The sequence below is a fragment of the Panicum virgatum genome, chromosome 3N, assembly GCF_016808335.1.
Source record: "Panicum virgatum strain AP13 chromosome 3N, P.virgatum_v5, whole genome shotgun sequence".
NCBI lineage: Eukaryota > Viridiplantae > Streptophyta > Magnoliopsida > Poales > Poaceae > Panicum > Panicum virgatum.
The window spans coordinates 4,848,766-4,866,359 of NC_053147.1; the positions used below are offsets into that span (position 1 = coordinate 4,848,766).

General features: G+C 46.7%; 1 protein-coding gene across 3 annotated transcripts; it reads left to right on the forward strand.

Moving 5' to 3' along the window:
• The first annotated feature begins 657 nt into the window (after positions 1-657).
• LOC120663816 (mugineic-acid 3-dioxygenase-like) lies at positions 658-3,762 on the forward strand. 3 transcript variants are annotated; one of them, XM_039942742.1, is made up of 4 exons: positions 677-1,000; positions 1,323-1,406; positions 2,501-2,773; positions 2,884-3,762. In XM_039942742.1, the coding sequence occupies exons 1-4, from the start codon at positions 975-977 to the stop codon at positions 3,458-3,460; spliced, it is 960 nt and encodes a 319-aa protein (XP_039798676.1). In that variant the 5' UTR covers positions 677-974; the 3' UTR covers positions 3,461-3,762. The 3 variants fall into 3 exon arrangements, with proteins under 3 accessions (XP_039798675.1, XP_039798676.1, XP_039798677.1); XM_039942743.1 differs by having other exon boundaries at positions 687-1,000; positions 2,456-2,773; positions 2,884-3,753; XM_039942741.1 differs by lacking the exon at positions 1,323-1,406 and having other exon boundaries at positions 658-1,000; positions 2,562-2,773.
• Positions 3,763-17,594: the final 13,832 nt, after the last annotated feature.

Genomic DNA, 17,594 nt, shown 5'->3' on the forward strand with positions numbered 1-17,594 from the left:
GTCAGGACGGACAACGGAATGGTGGGTGGTTGCGCACGGCCGCTACCGGTGTTGGAAGTGGAGGGATCGACGGCGATGGCGACGGCGGTGGCGGTGGCGGCGGAAGACGGCGGAGTTGGGTTGCCCTGCGGCCGCGTGAGGGTTGGATGTCCCGGCCCACGGGTAGAGCAGGCCTTGGAGTCAATCAGCCCAACAATTTGGTCGGCCCACTCCGGACGGCCCATGCGCGTGGTGAATGTGTGCGGGGCACGGACCCCGCACGGCCGGCGCCGGCCCTGTTTAGAAGTCACCCATCGAATACGTCTTTCCCGGATTGTTTAGAAGTCACCCATGCCTAAACCATTGTCAGCTAATCCTTTGATCAGATGACTACTACATGAAGAGACATGATAATAATGTGGTATCAAATCTGAAAGACGCAGATCGAAAAGACGCAGCAGCAGGTAACCAAATCTGACAGCGACAGCCGACCCGCCGCCCGCCCCCTACCACACCACACACGATCGGCGAGCAAGCTTGACGATGAGCGGCAACTTTCGCGTTGCCACTCTCTCTCTCTCTCTCTGACGAAGCCAATCGAGCTATGTACGCGCAGGATAGATGGAGCAGCAAGCTTCTTGCTGCCCGGCCACTCCTACTGTCCTACAAAACGGCACCAACACGACGATCGAGCGACCAAGCGGCTTCGATTCGTTCGCACTGCTGCGTGCTGCCTCATACTATTGTTCATCTGCTCTCCGAATTAATCCCTGCTCTCCTCCTCTGATCCTCCATGGAGAAGATGCTCCACCTGACCCCGGCGCGCGCGTCGTCGATCCCGGACGGCTTCCTCCTACCGGCCGACCACCTCCGGCCGGCGACCGCCGCCGCCGCTGACTCTCTTCCCGTCATCGACATGTCCCGCGGCCGCGACGAGGTCCGCCGCGCCATCCTCGACGCCGGCAAGGAGCACGGCTTCTTCCAGGTGGTGAACCATGGCGTCCCCGAGCAGGTGCTGCGGGTAGGTTGCACGGATACTTCACTGACCTGCCGTACCCGTATCCCCGATACGTATCCGATACTTCGATACCCCGATACTCCTTCGATACCGTATCGGCAAAGTATCGGAAAATATGAGGAAAAAAATAAATAAAATTAATTCCGACACTTCTTCGATACACTTCGATACCTCTACCGATACTTCGTAGCCCATAACCACTCAGTTTGTAGCCCATCATCTCAACAGCCCATTTATTCATCCCATTTGTGTACACGTGAAGTCCTTAAGTAGTCATTTAGGGAGAGCAGCCGATCCTTAACCCTAATCTATTCGTATCCTGTAGCACTGTAGTAGGAAACGAACAGTCGGAGTCTCAAAGACGCCTGGCCGGCGCTTCCATCCGACGATCACTGCATCTGTTCTTCAGGTATGTCCAAAATTGCATCTAGGATTGGACTGTAAACTTTGTGACTCCATCAGTCCATCTCTCCATCTTTATGGCTGAAATCTATATTGTTTTTCAATCTGTTCTAGCGTTCTTGGTCCATTTTCTAGATGGCTAGTGCTGGTGGAAGTTCTCGGTCTCACCACGTCAATGTTGATTCTGCTCCTGGTGATCCAATCGGTGAGAATGATCATGCTGATCCTAGGTATCCACTTTGGAGACATGTTAAAAAAATTCAACCTAATGGACGTGGTGGAGGAAATGCAAAATCAGAGTGCTTGTTTTGTGAGAAAATAATACCTGGTAGCTATACCTTGTTTTGTGAAAAGTGTTTTCCAATCCAGAGGATCTTAGGAAAATCAAGCAGCAGTTTGCAGATTTTTCTCTTTTTGGAGGCCATTTTGGCAAACGTGAGTCAATTGAGGATATAGATCTTTTTGAACCAAAACAATGGTGGGGCATTCATGGTCAACATGCTCCAGAATTAAAATCACTTGCACTCAAGGTTCTTGGGCAGCCATCATCATCTTCTGCATGCAAAAGAAACTGGAGTACATATGGATTCATCCATAGCATGAGGAGAAATAGGCTCACTCATTCACGTGCTGAGGATTTAGTATTTGTGCGCTTACTGTCCAGAAAATCTGAAGAGTACAAGAAGGGTTCAGCTCAGATGTGGGATGTAGGGGGAGATAATCATGAGAGCTTTGATGGTGCCGGCGTACTTGAATTTGCTGAGCTCTCACTTGAAGAACCAGAATTTGAAGTGATGCTATTTCAAGGCGAAGAAAGAGGATCTTTTGAAATGGACGTGGATCAACCTGAATCTTGAAATTTCATTTAGTCTAGCCATGTGGCTGAATCTTGAAATTTCATTTAGTCTAGCCATGTGGCTAAATGCTATTTGCTATCTCATATTAGTTATTGCTCTTTAGAATTTTATTGCAAGAACAAATTATTATGCTATCTTACATGTGTTATGGAACTATGTTTTCTCAAGGTATATCCATTGTCATATATTTATTTTTCAGCTTCTATATATACTCGCCGTATCGGCGTATCCTTATTTTTTGAAGATGCCGTGTCGTCGTATCCGTATCGGCGTATCCGTATCCCGTATCGGTGCAACACCTGCGGGACATGGAGGCGGTGTGCCACGAGTTCTTCCAGCTGCCCGCGGCGGACAAGGCGGAGTTCTACTCGGAGGACAAGAGCAAGCCCAACAGGCTCTTCTCCGGCACCAACTACGAGACCCTCGGCGAGAGGTACTGGCGCGACTGCCTCCGCCTCGTCTACCCCTTGCCCTCCGGCGACACCAAGGACTGGCCACACAAGCCGCAGAGGCTCCGGTAAGCTAGCTAGCCATTCAGCTAGCTAGGCAGACGAATTCATAGCTTAATTTGATCTGATTTGATTTCCTTCGTTCAATTGTTCACGATGCATCCTCGTTCTGCTGCAGGGAGGTTGTCGGGAATTACACCGCGCTGGCAAGAGGCCTGGCCATGGAGATACTGCGCCTGCTCTGCGAGGGCATGGGGCTCCGGCCGGACTACCTCGAGGGGGACATCAGCGGCGGCCGCGTGGCCCTCGACATCAACAGCTATCCGCCGTGCCCGGACCCGAGCAGGACGCTGGGCCTGCCGCCGCACTGCGACCGGGACCTCATCACCATCCTCCTCCCCGGCGCGGTCCCCGGCCTCGAGGTCGCCTACAGGGGCGACTGGATCAGGGTGCAGCCCGTGCCCAACTCCTTCGTCGTCAACTTCGGCCTGCAGCTCGAGGTCGTCACCAACGGGATGCTCAAGAGCGTGGAGCACCGCGCCGCCACCAACTCGGCGGCGGCGAGGTTGTCCGTCGCGACGTTCATCGTGCCGGCGGACGACTGCGTCGTCGGCCCCGCGGAGGAGTTCATCGGCGAGGGCAACCCGCCGCGCTACCGCACGCTCAGGGTCGGCGACTTCAAGCGGATGCACAACGTTGTCAACCTGGGCTCGTCGCTCAACCAAATTGCCAACCTCATGGACAACCAGGACTGAAGGAGATATGAAGCAAATTAAACACCAGGGCAAGTAGTCCTTGGCAATGCAAGGATTTGCCTTAATTAAGCTTCCTCGATCGTCAAGAAGCCAAGTTTGCATTCCCATATCTCGCAAGCGTCCACGTATATCTCTCTCGGACACATCTATAGCTCTACTGATGAGCATGTGATACGAGACACGACGACGCAACATATATACTAATAAAAACAAACCTACATGCAAGTTGTGTGCAACTGTTTGTTATAAGAGTCAAGGTGTTCAAAAGTAAATAAACACGAATTACCTACATGCATGGATTATGGTCAAATGTCCTACTTATTATAGACTCTTTATATATAGTGCCTCGAAATTTTAGCCAATTCACTGCAATAGTGCCTCGAAATTTTTCATTTTTAGAAGCATAACTTATCAAATATAAGTGCGCCTAAATTCTTATAAGACCTTAAATTTAAAATTTTCAAGAGCTGACACTCTCAAAAGCGATTATTGCTTCAAATATAGTATAGGGCAACAGATATTTAGCAAAAGTCTATAGTAAATATTCTGTGTAGCCAGCTTTCATCCCGCGCACCACTAAAGCAGGTGCCATACTCCACATGCAACTTTTTTTTTTAGCGACAACCACGTTTTTTTTTTCTCATTTAGAGGAGAAGCTCCACATGCAACTTGGAGAAGGCACTATCGGAATCCAACTCTTTGCTGTGTGGTTGTTGAACACATGGTAAAGAATCTCTTTGCCATGTATACACATTGTAAAGATATAACACACGGGAAAGAATCTCTTTATTTGCCATGTACTTTTTGGCACATGACAAATTCTTTTTGGCACACGACAAACTAGCTTGTTTACGGAGTGTTTTTTTTCTTGCACTCAGCAACACAAGGTCTTTGCCGAGTGCTAGAGAAAAAACACTCGGCAAAGCAAAATTCAAAGCACATTTTGAACTAGTAAATTAATTCAAATTAAAAAGTATTCAACTACAAAGTTGTATAACCATATGTGGAGTGCGAAAACGAATAGGATCCCAATACCGACAGCAGCTCCAACTGAAGCAATTGAAGTTTGGAGTCATCGAGTGCCCAATGGTGGGATTTTAGTGCATAATTTACGATGCCTGGTCAAAGAAAACTTGGAACCGGTGTTGATTGGGGTTTCATTCGACAAAATGATAGTAACGTTGTTCAAAAAATCTATATCTCTCGTATAGTTTTTTGAAACTAGAAGAGAGATATATAAGATTTATGAATAATGTTACTACCACTATTTCGGATAAACAAATGATCAAAATAAAAGTTGTAGATCTTCAGAAGTTATATATCTTTGTAGTTGACCACTTTTTAATTTAAATTAATTTAGTTCAACGAAAAGTATGTTTGAATATCTCAAATTTAAAATTGGAATTTTACAAACAACATTAGATGGATAAAGACCAAAATAAAAGTTGTAGATCTCAAAAAGTTATGAAACTTTGTAATTCGCAACTTTTTTATTTGAAATAATCCTGTCAACAAAAAACTAAGTTTGAATTTCTCAAATTTGAAATTCAAATTTTATAAACGACCTCGGATGGAGAAACTACCAAAATAAAAGTTGTATGTCTCAAAAAGTTATGAACTTTTATAGTTTACAACTTTTAAATTTGAATTCATTTAGAGCCTCAAATAACTAATTTACACTCGGGTTAGTATAATATAAAGGCAAAGAAAATAGAGTATAGACACAATCACACAAATAAGAGTGTGGTGCAGTTGTAAAGGAGGTTACACGTGAGGGGAAGATTGTGGGTTCAAATCCCAAATACCGCATCGCGAAAAATGCTGCGACTTGCACTGGCCGGTAGGGTCCTTCCTTGATTTTTTTTTTGTCATTTTTTGGGTTTCTCGATTCAAATTTTGTCGAGTGTTATTTTTGCCAAAAGCCATCTTAGGATACGGCAAAGATTTTGCTGTGTGCCCAAAAAAGAGCCCACGACAAACGTGACTTTGCTGGCTCCTGTTTGCCGTGTCCTCTTCGCCGTGTGCTACACATGGCAAACTCTTTGTCGGTGTGTTTTTGGATCTTTGCCTTATGCCACACGACAAATTAGGGGAATCCTGTAGTGAGAGGCAGAGTTGCTGCTATGACAATTGGCTATTTTTAAGTCTAGATTGCAGTCGGTTTAATTTTCAACTAATTGTAGAGTGAAACGTAAGCAGCAGTACAAGATAGTTGAACAAAAAAAAATCAATTGGGAACGATAGTGAAATGATTAATCAGATTGATATGAGGAAAGGAAAGAGAGAGAGAAATGTGATGGATAAGAGGTATATACATATGAGATCAGTCAGATTGTTCTACAGGCCGCCGTGTGCCTCGATCTGCTATACCTTAAGCACTGAAAGCTACAGACTACAGTTCAATTTTTGTCTCATATATAGAACGATCGAATGCAGTGCACGTCTTTGCCAAAATGTTTAAGATGGCACATGGCTAGCGTACCGCTGAAAGCTTATTCGCGGACGTTTTTTTTTCGACGAACCAGGGGGGGGGGGGGGGGGGGGGGGAGAGGCGCCCACCTGAACTTGAATTCGAACGATAGCTGCCGAGGCAGCAGAGTTGTTTTACAGGCGGCAACCGCTTGTACAGAGCAAGCACAGCGCTCAGAGTTGTGAAAGAAAGGGAGGGGGAGGAGAGCAAATCTAGGGAGGGTCACGTTACATTACAAAGGGAGCTACACCAGAGCAAGAGGGGGGCGGTGTCGACTCGACGCGGGGCGCGATGGACCCAAAGTCGGAGGTGGGCGTTTATGGTGGCGATAATGGCCTCGGCGCCAAGGGTGATGTTGTCGAAGATCTTGCGATTCCGAGCCTTCCAAACGCACCAAAAGATGAGGAGGACAGCTGTGTGCGCGGATGCTTCATCGAGACCCAGGGTTGAAGCTAGTTTGAAGAACATGGCGACCAAACCAGAGGGGGCATGACGGCCCGGGAAGATCCTCTGGCCCAGAGCTCCTGGAGGCGGGGGCAGCGCACGAACAGATGCTCGATGTCTTTGTCACAGCCCTGAAAAAAAAAAGAAAAAGAAAATAAAAATCCCATGCCGGGCCCACCTGTCAGTCTCCCCTCTCCCTCTCCTCTCTGTTTTCTCCCGCGCACCGCGGCACGCGTCTGCCACCGCCGGCGTCCAACCTCGTGTGTCGTGCCACGTGCCGACCATCCTCGCGCGACGTGCCGTTCCTTCCCTCTTCCCCTCGCCCCCTCTCCTTATCCACGCCCGGCCGGTCCCCGTTCCCCGCCGCAAACCCTAGCCCGAATCCCCTTTGCCGCCGCCGCCCCCGAGCTCCGTCGCCGCCGCGATTCATCGCCGCCGGTGAGGTTCTCCCCGAGCTAGCACGTGCGCCCCCTAATCCACCCTATCCTCGACCGATTTGAGCCCCTAACCCGGCCCCCTCTTTCCCCCTGTAGGGCCGCCGGCGAGCGCCCTCCATTCGCCGCCGCCCCTGTCCGTCGCTCCGCCTCCTCGCCGCCGTTTCCCACTGTCCAGCCCGCCGGTGAGGCCCGCCGCCACCTTCTCATCCCCATGCGCGCGCCCTTTTTCCCCGCTCCGGCTCCGCCCCGCTGCGCCGCATCGCGCCGCCGCCGTTCGCCGTCGCCGCGCGCGGCGTCGTGGCCGCGTTCACGCCGCGGTCAAGGCCGCAGCCTGCCTTGACCCGGCCTGGGGTGGACCGCTGGCCCTGGGCCCACCTGTCGGCCTCTGGCTGGCGGGTGTGGCCGGATCCGGGTGTTCCTAGCGTTTTTGCTAGGGTTTCTCTAGGATTTATTTATCTACAACCTTGTAAAATCCATAGAAAATCTTGTGTAGCTCCAAAAATTGTGAAACTTGTTTTTTTGGATTCCTCTGGCTGAGATATACTTAGGAAAAATATTTTTGTGCATGTTACTTTGCTGTAGATTTATTTATAGTTTTATCTTGCAAAAATGAGTTTATTGCTTGGTTATTTGTGTACTGCTTGAAACATGTCAAACTAAATTTTGTAAGACTCCTTGTGAGGTGTATTTTTCAGTGGTACAACTTGTTCACATGGTTCCTTGCTGTTTATAAAAGTTTTAGCTTGTTTTATTATACTTTGTCTGAAAATGGTTTATTCTAGAACTTCTTGCTGGAAAGTGGTAAAATGGTAAAACCAGTTTTGTTAGCTTTGTTTTCATACCTAGTATCTAAGATAATTTTCTTGGGTTTGTTTAGTTTAGTTTACATTCCTTTTCTGTTTTATCTTGCTTAGAGTAGCTGAAAATTGATCTATTTATGTTTAATTGTAGGAAAATTCTTTTGCTGCACAACCAATTTTCCTGAGTTCTTTGCATTGTTCTCTACATGCTCAAATTGTTTCATGATTTATTCTTGTGGTTAAGTTCATTTCTTAATTCTTGCATTGCATTCATGCATTTTAGTGACCGAACCGTCGGAGAACGAACCCGTGGAGCCCGCCGAGTCCGTGGAGCCTGAACCCGGAGTCCCGTTCGTGGTTGAGTCCGAAGCTAACCAAGGCAAGCAGCTAAGCATATTCCTTGCACCTATTTAATCTGATTTAGTTTAGCTATCTAACCGGGTAATGTTGGGTTATATAGTATGTATGTATTGCATTTTGGTACCTACTCTCTTGCATTACCCTTCCTTGAATTGTTATCCATGTCCTTGTCACTTGTTAGTCAGTTAATAACTTAACTTGACTAGATGCTTAGCCCTGCTTAGAATATTACTTTTGCTCGCTAGACAGGTTTGGTTTGGAGGATCACACTTACTGATAATCCTTGATTGCACTGGTGGTTTGGTGACTAGTGAAGTGGTAGTATCGAGATTCGAGCGGAATGGTAGGGCCTAGAGAATGAAGTCACATGGGCATAGTCCGCTTGGATCGATTAAGGACCGAGTGGATGCCATCGGCCTTGATCACTTTTTCGTGCTACCACATATCCAATATAATGGAACGGATAAGCCAATTACCTTCTTTGACTTGATCATTGATGTGCAGTCCTAGATACGTGGCTACGGGCTATGCAGAGAGGCTTAGTGTGTCCCCAGGTGGACTTATGTGTAGGAAAGTTTAGAGATGTCCCTGGTGGAACTAAGTCTCTACTCGTAATCTAGGTGTGAGGTTCAATGATCGAGCCATGTTGGGAACGGTTGACGTGAGTACCCCCTTGCCCGGCATGATCAGTTGGGTGAGTCGCATGGTCCTCGCGTCGTGTGGGTAAAGTAGTACACCCTTGCAAGGTTATAAACAATTCGAATTGCCGCGCTCTCGGATATGAGCAAGCTCTTGGTTCGTCGAATTCCTCTTAGAGAGTTTCGGTATTGTTGGTTTTGGAATCATGTTTTGGCAATGATCTATTGAGTATTGTTATTTTACTCTCTCTTAATCAACTAAAAGTGTTTGGGTTGGGCAAGATTAATCAATTTGATAGGTGATAGTGTAGAGAACTAGTGCTTATGCAATAGTTATTTAACCTTAAAGCTTTTACTTGAGTCATTGCATGATCCTTGTATACGTAATCGCGTAAGTCTTGCGAATACCTTTTGTACTCAGGTTGCTTTCTAAACCTAGTTGCAGGTGAGCCCGAAGTGGTGTTCGGCCGTTTCTACCCCGCTGATCCAAACGCGGGGGAAGAATAGGTCGTGATGGCTGTAATGATGTCCTTGAGCAAGGCGTCATTACTTTAGTAAGTCTTTATCGTAATCGAGCTTCGCGAGAGCATGTAAATGCAATAAACTTTATGTTTCTGTTTAATATGACTTTCGTGAGCCCAAGGCTTATAAGAGAAGTTTGAAACCCACCTATATTGAACTTGTAATATTAAGTCGTGAACTCTGGTAATGTAAAACTGCTCTTTGTGGAATAATGGCAATGTAATCGATTGTAAACGGTATGTGCATATGCTGATCCTGGGTGTATGTTGGAGCACATACCGGGACTACCGGATTTGATATTATTTTGGATGAATGACGTGTCGGTTATTCGTGTCTCTAGATGTGGGATAACACGTGTCACGCTCTCCGGCAAGCACGTGTTAACTCTCATCTGGATCATAATGACCGGCTGTTCGTTTAAAATAGTATCAAATTGGGCGGTTCTCACAACGGGTATCAGAGCTAAGGTTTCATGAAGTGAACCTAAAATTGGCTTAGTGGGTTGAGAGTCAAATAAAATTTGACTACTTGCACTAAGATTTACTTTGGTTACAAATTTGAACCTAAGGTGAAATGCTACCTTTCTTCCTTGGTCTTAGAACTAATTCCTTCTTATTACTTCACTTGTTTAATTAAGATGTGCTTAACCCCTCTTGTCTGCATGAGTAGCGAGAGCGTAGGAAAACCCTTTCACCTGCTGGAAACCTTTTAAGCCTTTTACTGGAGTTGAGAGGGTGGGAATCACCCATTGCCCTGAGCGCTAGTAGGAGGGTTGTAGCGCTGCTGGACAATGCGATTGTTGCGGGTCGTAAGTGAGTGTTAGAACGTTAAGGCGTGCTCACGATGAGAGGAGACGTCATGTTGCATTCATACCTCGCATGCATGCATATTTTCTTTTGGTTTTCAAACCTGCGTCTAACTAATCTAAGGTGTCGTGGTCTAGTCTTCGCTGAGCTCGTTCTTGTTAATCTTAGTGGACCAAATCTACTCTATCTCTTAGAGTTGCTACTCCGGTGTTGATCGTGTGTTAGATTTTTATCTACACATTATCTTTCCACCCTGCCTTTGAGTATCATTCTCCATCTTTCATTCCTGACCGCTGACCATTTTGTTTATTAACAGGATGGTGTTGCGTTCGGGAAATGAAAGGGATGGTGCCAGTGGTTCGGGTGGCAATAACCACCGCAACAACGAGGATCCCCTCCCTAATCCTCTAGTTCACCCAAACCTCGCGGACGTCCTGGCCTGACAAACTGAACTCATGGCGACCCTAGTCAATCAGATGGGCAATGTCGGCAACCATGGTCCAAGAGCTGAGCCCCCAGTGAACAGGTTCGGAGATTTCTTCCGCACCAACCCACCCATCTTCCGTGGCTCCAAAGATCCTCTTGATGCGGATTTCTGGCTCAATGTTATTGAAGAAAAGCTGGGTCTTATTGAGTGTGAGCCCCATGAGAGGGTTCTTTTTGCTGCTCATCAACTTCATGATGCCCCTGGGGCTTGGTGGCGGAACTTCAAGGCATCTCACCCTGCCAACCACCGCTTCACATTGGAGGAGTTCCGCACAGCTTTTCGCTCCTTCCATATCCCCAAGGGTATCATGGACATCAAGAAGAAGGAATTTCTGAATCTCACTCAAGGAAGTCGTGATGTGATGGGCTATGTCAATGCCTTCAACACTCTCTCCCAATATGCACCTGAAGAAGTGGCCACTGATGCCAAGAAGCAAGAACGCCTGTACGATGGGCTCTCTGCGGAGTTGCAAGATAAGCTCTCCACTACCAAGTTTGAAGATTTCAATGACTTGGTGAATATCGCTATCAGAGCTGAGCATAAGATGAAGAATCTTGAGGCAAAGAACAAGCGTCCTGCTCCTACCTCAGCAGGCGGTAGCTCCTCACGTCCACGTCTGGGGCCTTCTCCTTTTCCACCTCGGGCACCGGGTGCTCAACCTCCCCGTCCTATGTGGATTGTGCGCCACCCTCAACCTCCTCAAGGACAAGCTCCTAGGCCGGTCAATGCCTATTGGAACAACCCAGGTGTTGCCGCAAAGGGTCCGTGCTTCAATTGTGGTGGCCTAGGCCACATCTCCAGGGATTGTCCCTCTCCGAGGCGTGGCGGTGCCTTCAATGCACCTAGGCCCAATACTCCTCTACCTCAAGCACAACGTCAAGAAGTTAAGCCCCAACAAGCTCCTAAACGTGGTCGTCTCAACTACACCACCACCGAAGAAATTCCGGAGAATGCTGAAGTCCTCATGGGTACGCTCCTAATCAATTCCCACCCTGCTATGGTTCTTTTTGATTCTGGAGCAACTTTTTCTTTCATCAGCAAGAAATTTATGCTGCATAGTAAGCTTGAGATGCAAAATCTACAAGTGCCATACCATATAGAATCACCAGGTGGGGAAATCATTGCCAGACACTTTGCTAGTGAGGTTCCAATTCTCATTGGGGGAGTTACTTTTCGATCCAATTTCCTCATTCTAGACAAGCTGGAGTTAGATGTGATTCTTGGGATGAATTGGTTGGGTAAGCATGACGGAGTTATCAAATGTGGGCCCCACACCATTGATCTTTTGCACCCTTCTGGGAGTAGAGTTTTACTGTCTCTTGCCAAGGTGGAATCTTATTTATATGCCTTAGCGAGTACCATAGCCACGGCGTTGGAAGATATTCTCGTGGTGTGTGAGTATCCAGATGTCTTTTTGGAAGAATTACCGGGTATGCCTCCTGATCGTGAGGTTGAATTTGTCATAGAGCTCAAGCCCGGAACAGCTCCCATCTCTAGACAGCCTTACCGAATGCCTCCCAATGAGTTGAAAGAATTGAAGAAACAACTCTGGACAAGGGTTTTATTCGCCCGAGCTCCTCTCCATGGGGATGCCCGGCTCTCTTTGTGAAAAAGAAAGATGATAGTTTACGCATGTGTGTTGATTATCGTCTGTTGAATGAAGTCACTATCAAAAACAAATATCCTCTTCCACGAATTGATATCTTGTTTGATCAACTCTTCGGAGCTCATTATTTCTCCAAGATTGATCTAAGGTTGGGTTATCATCAAATCAAGATTCGAACTGAAGACATTCCGAAAACGGCTTTCTCTACTAGATATGGTCTTTATGAATTCACTGTCATGTCCTTCGGCCTCACCAATGCACCGGCTTATTTCATGTATTTGATGAATAGCATCTTCATGGAGGAACTGGATGTCTTTGTGATCATCTTCATTGATGATATTCTTATTTATTCCAAGACCAAAGAAGATCATGCTCGTCATATTCATATCGTCCTCCAAAAGCTTAGAGAGCATCGTCTTTATGCCAAGTTCAGCAAATGTGAGTTTTGGCTTGAAGAAGTATCTTTTCTTGGTCATGTCCTCTCCAAGGATGGTATTGCTGTGGATCCTACCAAGGTGCAAGATGTTCTGGATTGAAAGCAACCACAGAATGTCCATGAGATCCGGAGTTTTCTTGGACTTGCGGGACACTACCGCCGGTTCATAGAGAACTTCTCTAAAATCGCGAAGCCTATGACCGAGTTACTGAAGAATGGGGTCAAGTTTGAGTGGTCCCCAGCCTGTGAAGAAGCTTTTCAAACCCTTAAGGATCGCCTCACTACAGCTCCAGTTCTTGCTCAGCCGGATATTTCCAAGAGTTTCGATGTTTATTGCGATGCTTCTCGCATCGGTCTTGGCTGTGTTCTTATGCAAGAAGGCCGAGTGGTGGCCTATGCTTCTCGTCAACTCAAGCGACATGAAGAAAATTATCCTACCCATGATTTAGAGCTTGCGGCTATTGTTCGTGCTCTAAAAATATGGCGTCATTATCTGCTTGGTAATCACTGTAACATCTATACTGATCACAAAAGTCTCAAGTACATTTTCACTCAATCTGATCTAAACATGAGGCAACATCGATGGCTTGAACTGATCAAGGATTATGATCTTGAAGTGCACTATCATCTTGGTAAGGCGAATGTCGTCGCTGATGCACTAAGCCGAAAGGCTCAATGCAACTGCTTGACCATAGCTCCTCCTGTGCATACTCTCTGTGATGATCTTCGGAGACTCGGAATTTCTATGGTCAAAGAAGGTTATCTTGCTACTCTTACAGTCAGATCCGATCTTTATGATCAAATTAAGGAAGTCCAAAAGAAGAATAAGGGTATGGCTCGAATTCGGGAGTTAATGAATGAGGGCAAAGCTCGATGTTTCTCTACGGATGATCAAGGAGTTCTATTCTTTGGGAAGCGAATTGTGGTGCCTAAGGATCGTAACCTCAGGCGAATTATCCTTGATGAAGCCCATAGTTCTCAATTCTCCATTCATCCAGGTAGTACTAAAATGTATCAAGATCTCAAGCAAAGATTTTGGTGGACTCGCATGAAGCGGGAAATTGCTCGGTACGTCTCTGAGTGTGATGTTTGCCAAAGGGTTAAAGCCGAGCATCTCAAACCTGCCGGTACTCTTCAGCCCTTACCTATCCCATCATGTAAATGGGAAGAAATTGGAATGCATTTTATCACCGGGTTACCCAGGTCTTCTCAAGGATATGATTCTATATGGGTAATCGTTGATCGTCTAACAAAGTCGGCTCATTTCTTTCCAGTAAAGACTACGTATCATGTCAAGCAATATGCGGAGTTATATCTCACTCGCATTGTCTGTCTGCATGGTGTTCCTAAGAAAATTGTCTCTGACCGCGGTCCTCAGTTTGTTGCTCACTTTTGGAGAAGTCTTCATGAAGCCATGGGGACTGAACTCACCTATAGTACTTCTTATCATCCTCAAACCGACGGTCAAGCCGAGAGAGTCAATCAAGTCTTAGAAGACATGCTTCGAGCCTGTGCTCTAATCTATGAGAAGAAATGGGTTACTTGCTTGCCATTCGCAGAATTCTCTTACAATAATAGTAATCAAGCAAGTATCAAGATGTCTCCTTTTGAAGCCCTTTATGGAAGACGGTGCAGAACTCCGATCAATTGGTCCGAATCGGGAGAAAGGCCTTTCTATGGTCCAAATTTGGTGAAAGATGCCAAGGATCAAGTCAGGATTATTCGTGAGAATCTTCGCATTGCTCAATCTCGTCAAAAGACTTATGCTGACCGTCGTCGCCGAGAACTCCATCTCAAAATTGGTGATTATGTCTATCTCAAGGTTTCCCCATTTAAGGGCACTCGCCGATTTCAAGTAAGAGGAAAATTAGCACCACGCTATGTGGGACCCTTTCGGATCATCAAGAAGGTTGGAGCAGTGGCTTATCAATTGTAACTTCCTCAATCACTCTCCGCTGTGCATAATGTTTTTCACGTCTCTCAGTTGAAGAAATGCCATCGTGTTCCAGCTGACGCCGTCGACCTTGTGTCACTTAATCTTCAACTGGGCCTTACCTACGAGGAACACCCAATTGCCATTCTTGATCGAGATGAAAGAAGAGTAAAGCATCACGTGGTAAAGTTTGTAAAGGTTCAATGGAGCAATCACTCCGAAGATGAAGCCACTTGGGAGCGTGAAGAACGATTACGTCAAGAATACCCGGAATTCTTTTCCGATGAGTAAGTTTTCTCCCTACCCCACCCCACTTTCTTAATGAAGTTCATAGTTCTAGATGTTATATATGTGTACACAGTCACCATCGAGAAAACCCTAGGAATATCTCACACCACATCATCCCTGCCTTTGTGCATCATCTCTTAGACGTTTATCTTGTCTAGGTGAATATGGCCTCAACCTAGTCCGAGTTTTATCCTTCCCCTCTTGTCTATCTAAATCTCGGGACGAGATTTTCTTAAGGGGGGAGAGTTGTCACAGCCCTGAAAAAAAAGAAATAGAAAATAAAAATCCCATGCCGGGCCCACCTGTCAGTCTCCCCTCTCCCTCTCCTCTCTGTTTTCTCCCGCGCGCCGCGGCACGCGTCCGCCACCGCCGGCGTCCAACCTCGTGTGTCGTGCCACGTGCCGGCCATCCTCGCGCGCCGTGCCGTTCCTTCCCTCTTCCCCTCGCCCCCTCTCCTTATCCACGCCCGGCCGGTCCCCGTTCCCCGCCGCAAACCCTAGCCCGAATCCCCTTTGCCGCCGCCGCCCCCGAGCTCCGTCGCCGCCGCGATTCATCGCCGCCAGTGAGTTCTCCCTGAGCTAGCACGCGCGCCACTTAATCCTCCCTATCCTCGACCGATTTGAGCCCCTAACCCGGCCCCCTCTTTCCCCCTGCAGGGCCGCCGGCGAGCGCCCTCCATTCGCCGCCGCCCCTGTCCGTCGCGCCGCCTCCTCGCCGCCGTTTCCCGCTGTCCAGCGCGCCGGTGAGGCTCGCCGCCACCTTCTCGTCCCCATGCGCATGCCCTTTTTCCCCGCTCCGGCTCCGCCCTGCTGCGCCGCATCGCGCCGCCGCCGTTCGCTGCAGCCGCGCGCGACGCGCGCGGCGTCGTGGCCGCGTTCACGCCGCGGTCAAGGCCGCAACCTGCCTTGACCCGGCCTGGGGTGGGCCGCTGGCCCTGGGCCCACCTGGCGGGTGTGGCCGGATCCGGGTGTTCCTAGCGTTTTTGCTAGGGTTTCTCTAGGATTTATTTATCTGCAACCTTGTAAAATCCATAGAAAATCTTGTGTAGCTCCAAAAATTGTGAAACTTGTTTTTTTGGATTCCTCTAGCTGAGATCTACTTAGGAAAAATATTGTTGTGCATGTTGCTTTGTTGTAGATTTATTTATAGTTTTATCTTGCAAAAGTGAGTTTATTGCTTGGTTATTTGTGTACTGCTTGAAAAATGTCAAACTAAATATTTTTAGACTTATTGTGAGGTGTAGTTTTCAGTGGTGCAACTTGTTCACATGGTTACTTGCTGTTTATAAAAGTTTTAGCTTGTTTTCTTATACTTTGTCTGAAAATGGTTTATTCTAGAACTTCTTGGTGGAAAGTGATAAAATGGCAAATCCAGTTTTGTTAGCTTTGTTTTCATTCCTAGTATCTAATATAATTTTCTTGGATTTGTTTAGTTTAGTTTTCATTCCTTTTCTGTTTTATCTTGCTTAGAGTAGCTGAAAATTGATCTATTTATGTTTAATTGTAGGAAAATGATTTTGCTGCACAACCAATTTTCATGAGTTCTTTTCATTGTTCTATGCATGCTCAAATTTTTTCATGATTTATTCTTGTGGTTAAGTTCATTTCTTAATTCTTGCATTGCATTCATGCATTTTAGTGACCGAACCGTCGGAGAAAAAACCCGTGGAGCTCGCCGAGTCCGTGGAGCCTGAACCCGGAGTCCCGTTCGTGGTCGAGTCCGAAGCTAACCAAGGCAAGCAGCTAAGCATATTCCTTGCACCTATTTAATCTGATTTAGTTTAGCTATCTAACCGGGTAATGTTGGGTTATATAGTATGTATGTATTGCATTTTGGTACCTACTCTCTTGCATTACCCTTCCTTGAATTGTTATCCATGTCCTTGTCACTTGTTAGTCAGTTAATAACTTAACTTGACTAGATGCTTAGCCCTGCTTAGAATATTACTTTTGCTCGCTAGACAGGTTTGGTTTGGAGGATCACACTTACTGATAATCCTTGATCGCACTGGTGGTTTGGTGACTAGTGAAGTGGTAGTATCGAGATTCGAGCGGAATGGTAGGGCCTAGAGAATGAAGTCACATGGGCATAGTCCGCTTGGATCGATTAAGGACCGAGTGGATGCCATCGGCCTTGAGCACTTTTTCGTGCTACCACATATCCAATATAATGGAACAGATAAGCCAATTACCTTCTTTGACTTGATCATTGATGTGCAGTCCTAGATACGTGGCTACGGGCTATGCAGAGAGGCTTAGTGTGTCCCCAGGTGGACTTATGTGTAGGAAAGTTTAGAGATGTCCCTGGTGGAACTAAGTCTCTACTCGTAATCTAGGTGTGAGGTTCAATGATCGAGCCATGTTGGGAACGGTTGACGTGAGTACCCCCTTGCCCGGCGTGATCGGTTGGGTGAGTCGCATGGTCCTCGCGTCGTGTGGGTAAAGTAGTACACCCTTGCAAGGTTATAAACAATTCGAATTGCCGCGCTCTCGGATATGAGCAAGCTCTTGGTTCGTCGAATTCCTCTTAGAGAGTTTCGGTATTGTTGGTTTTGGAATCATGTTTTGGCAATGATCTATTGAGTATTGTTATTTTACTCTCTCTTAATCAACTAAAAGTGTTTGGGTTGGGCAAGATTAATCAATTTGATAGGTGATAGTGTAGAGAGCTAGTGCTTATGCAATAGTTATTTAATCTTAAAGCTTTTACTTGAGTCATTGCATGATCCTTGTATACGTAATCGCGCAAGTCTTGCGAATACCTTTTGTACTCAGGTTGCTTTCTAAACCTAGTTGCAGGTGAGCCCGAAGTGGTGTTCGGCCGTTTCTACCCCGCTGATCCAAACGCGGGGGAAGAATAGGTCGTGGTGGCTGTAATAATGTCCTTGAGCAAGGCGTCATTACTTTA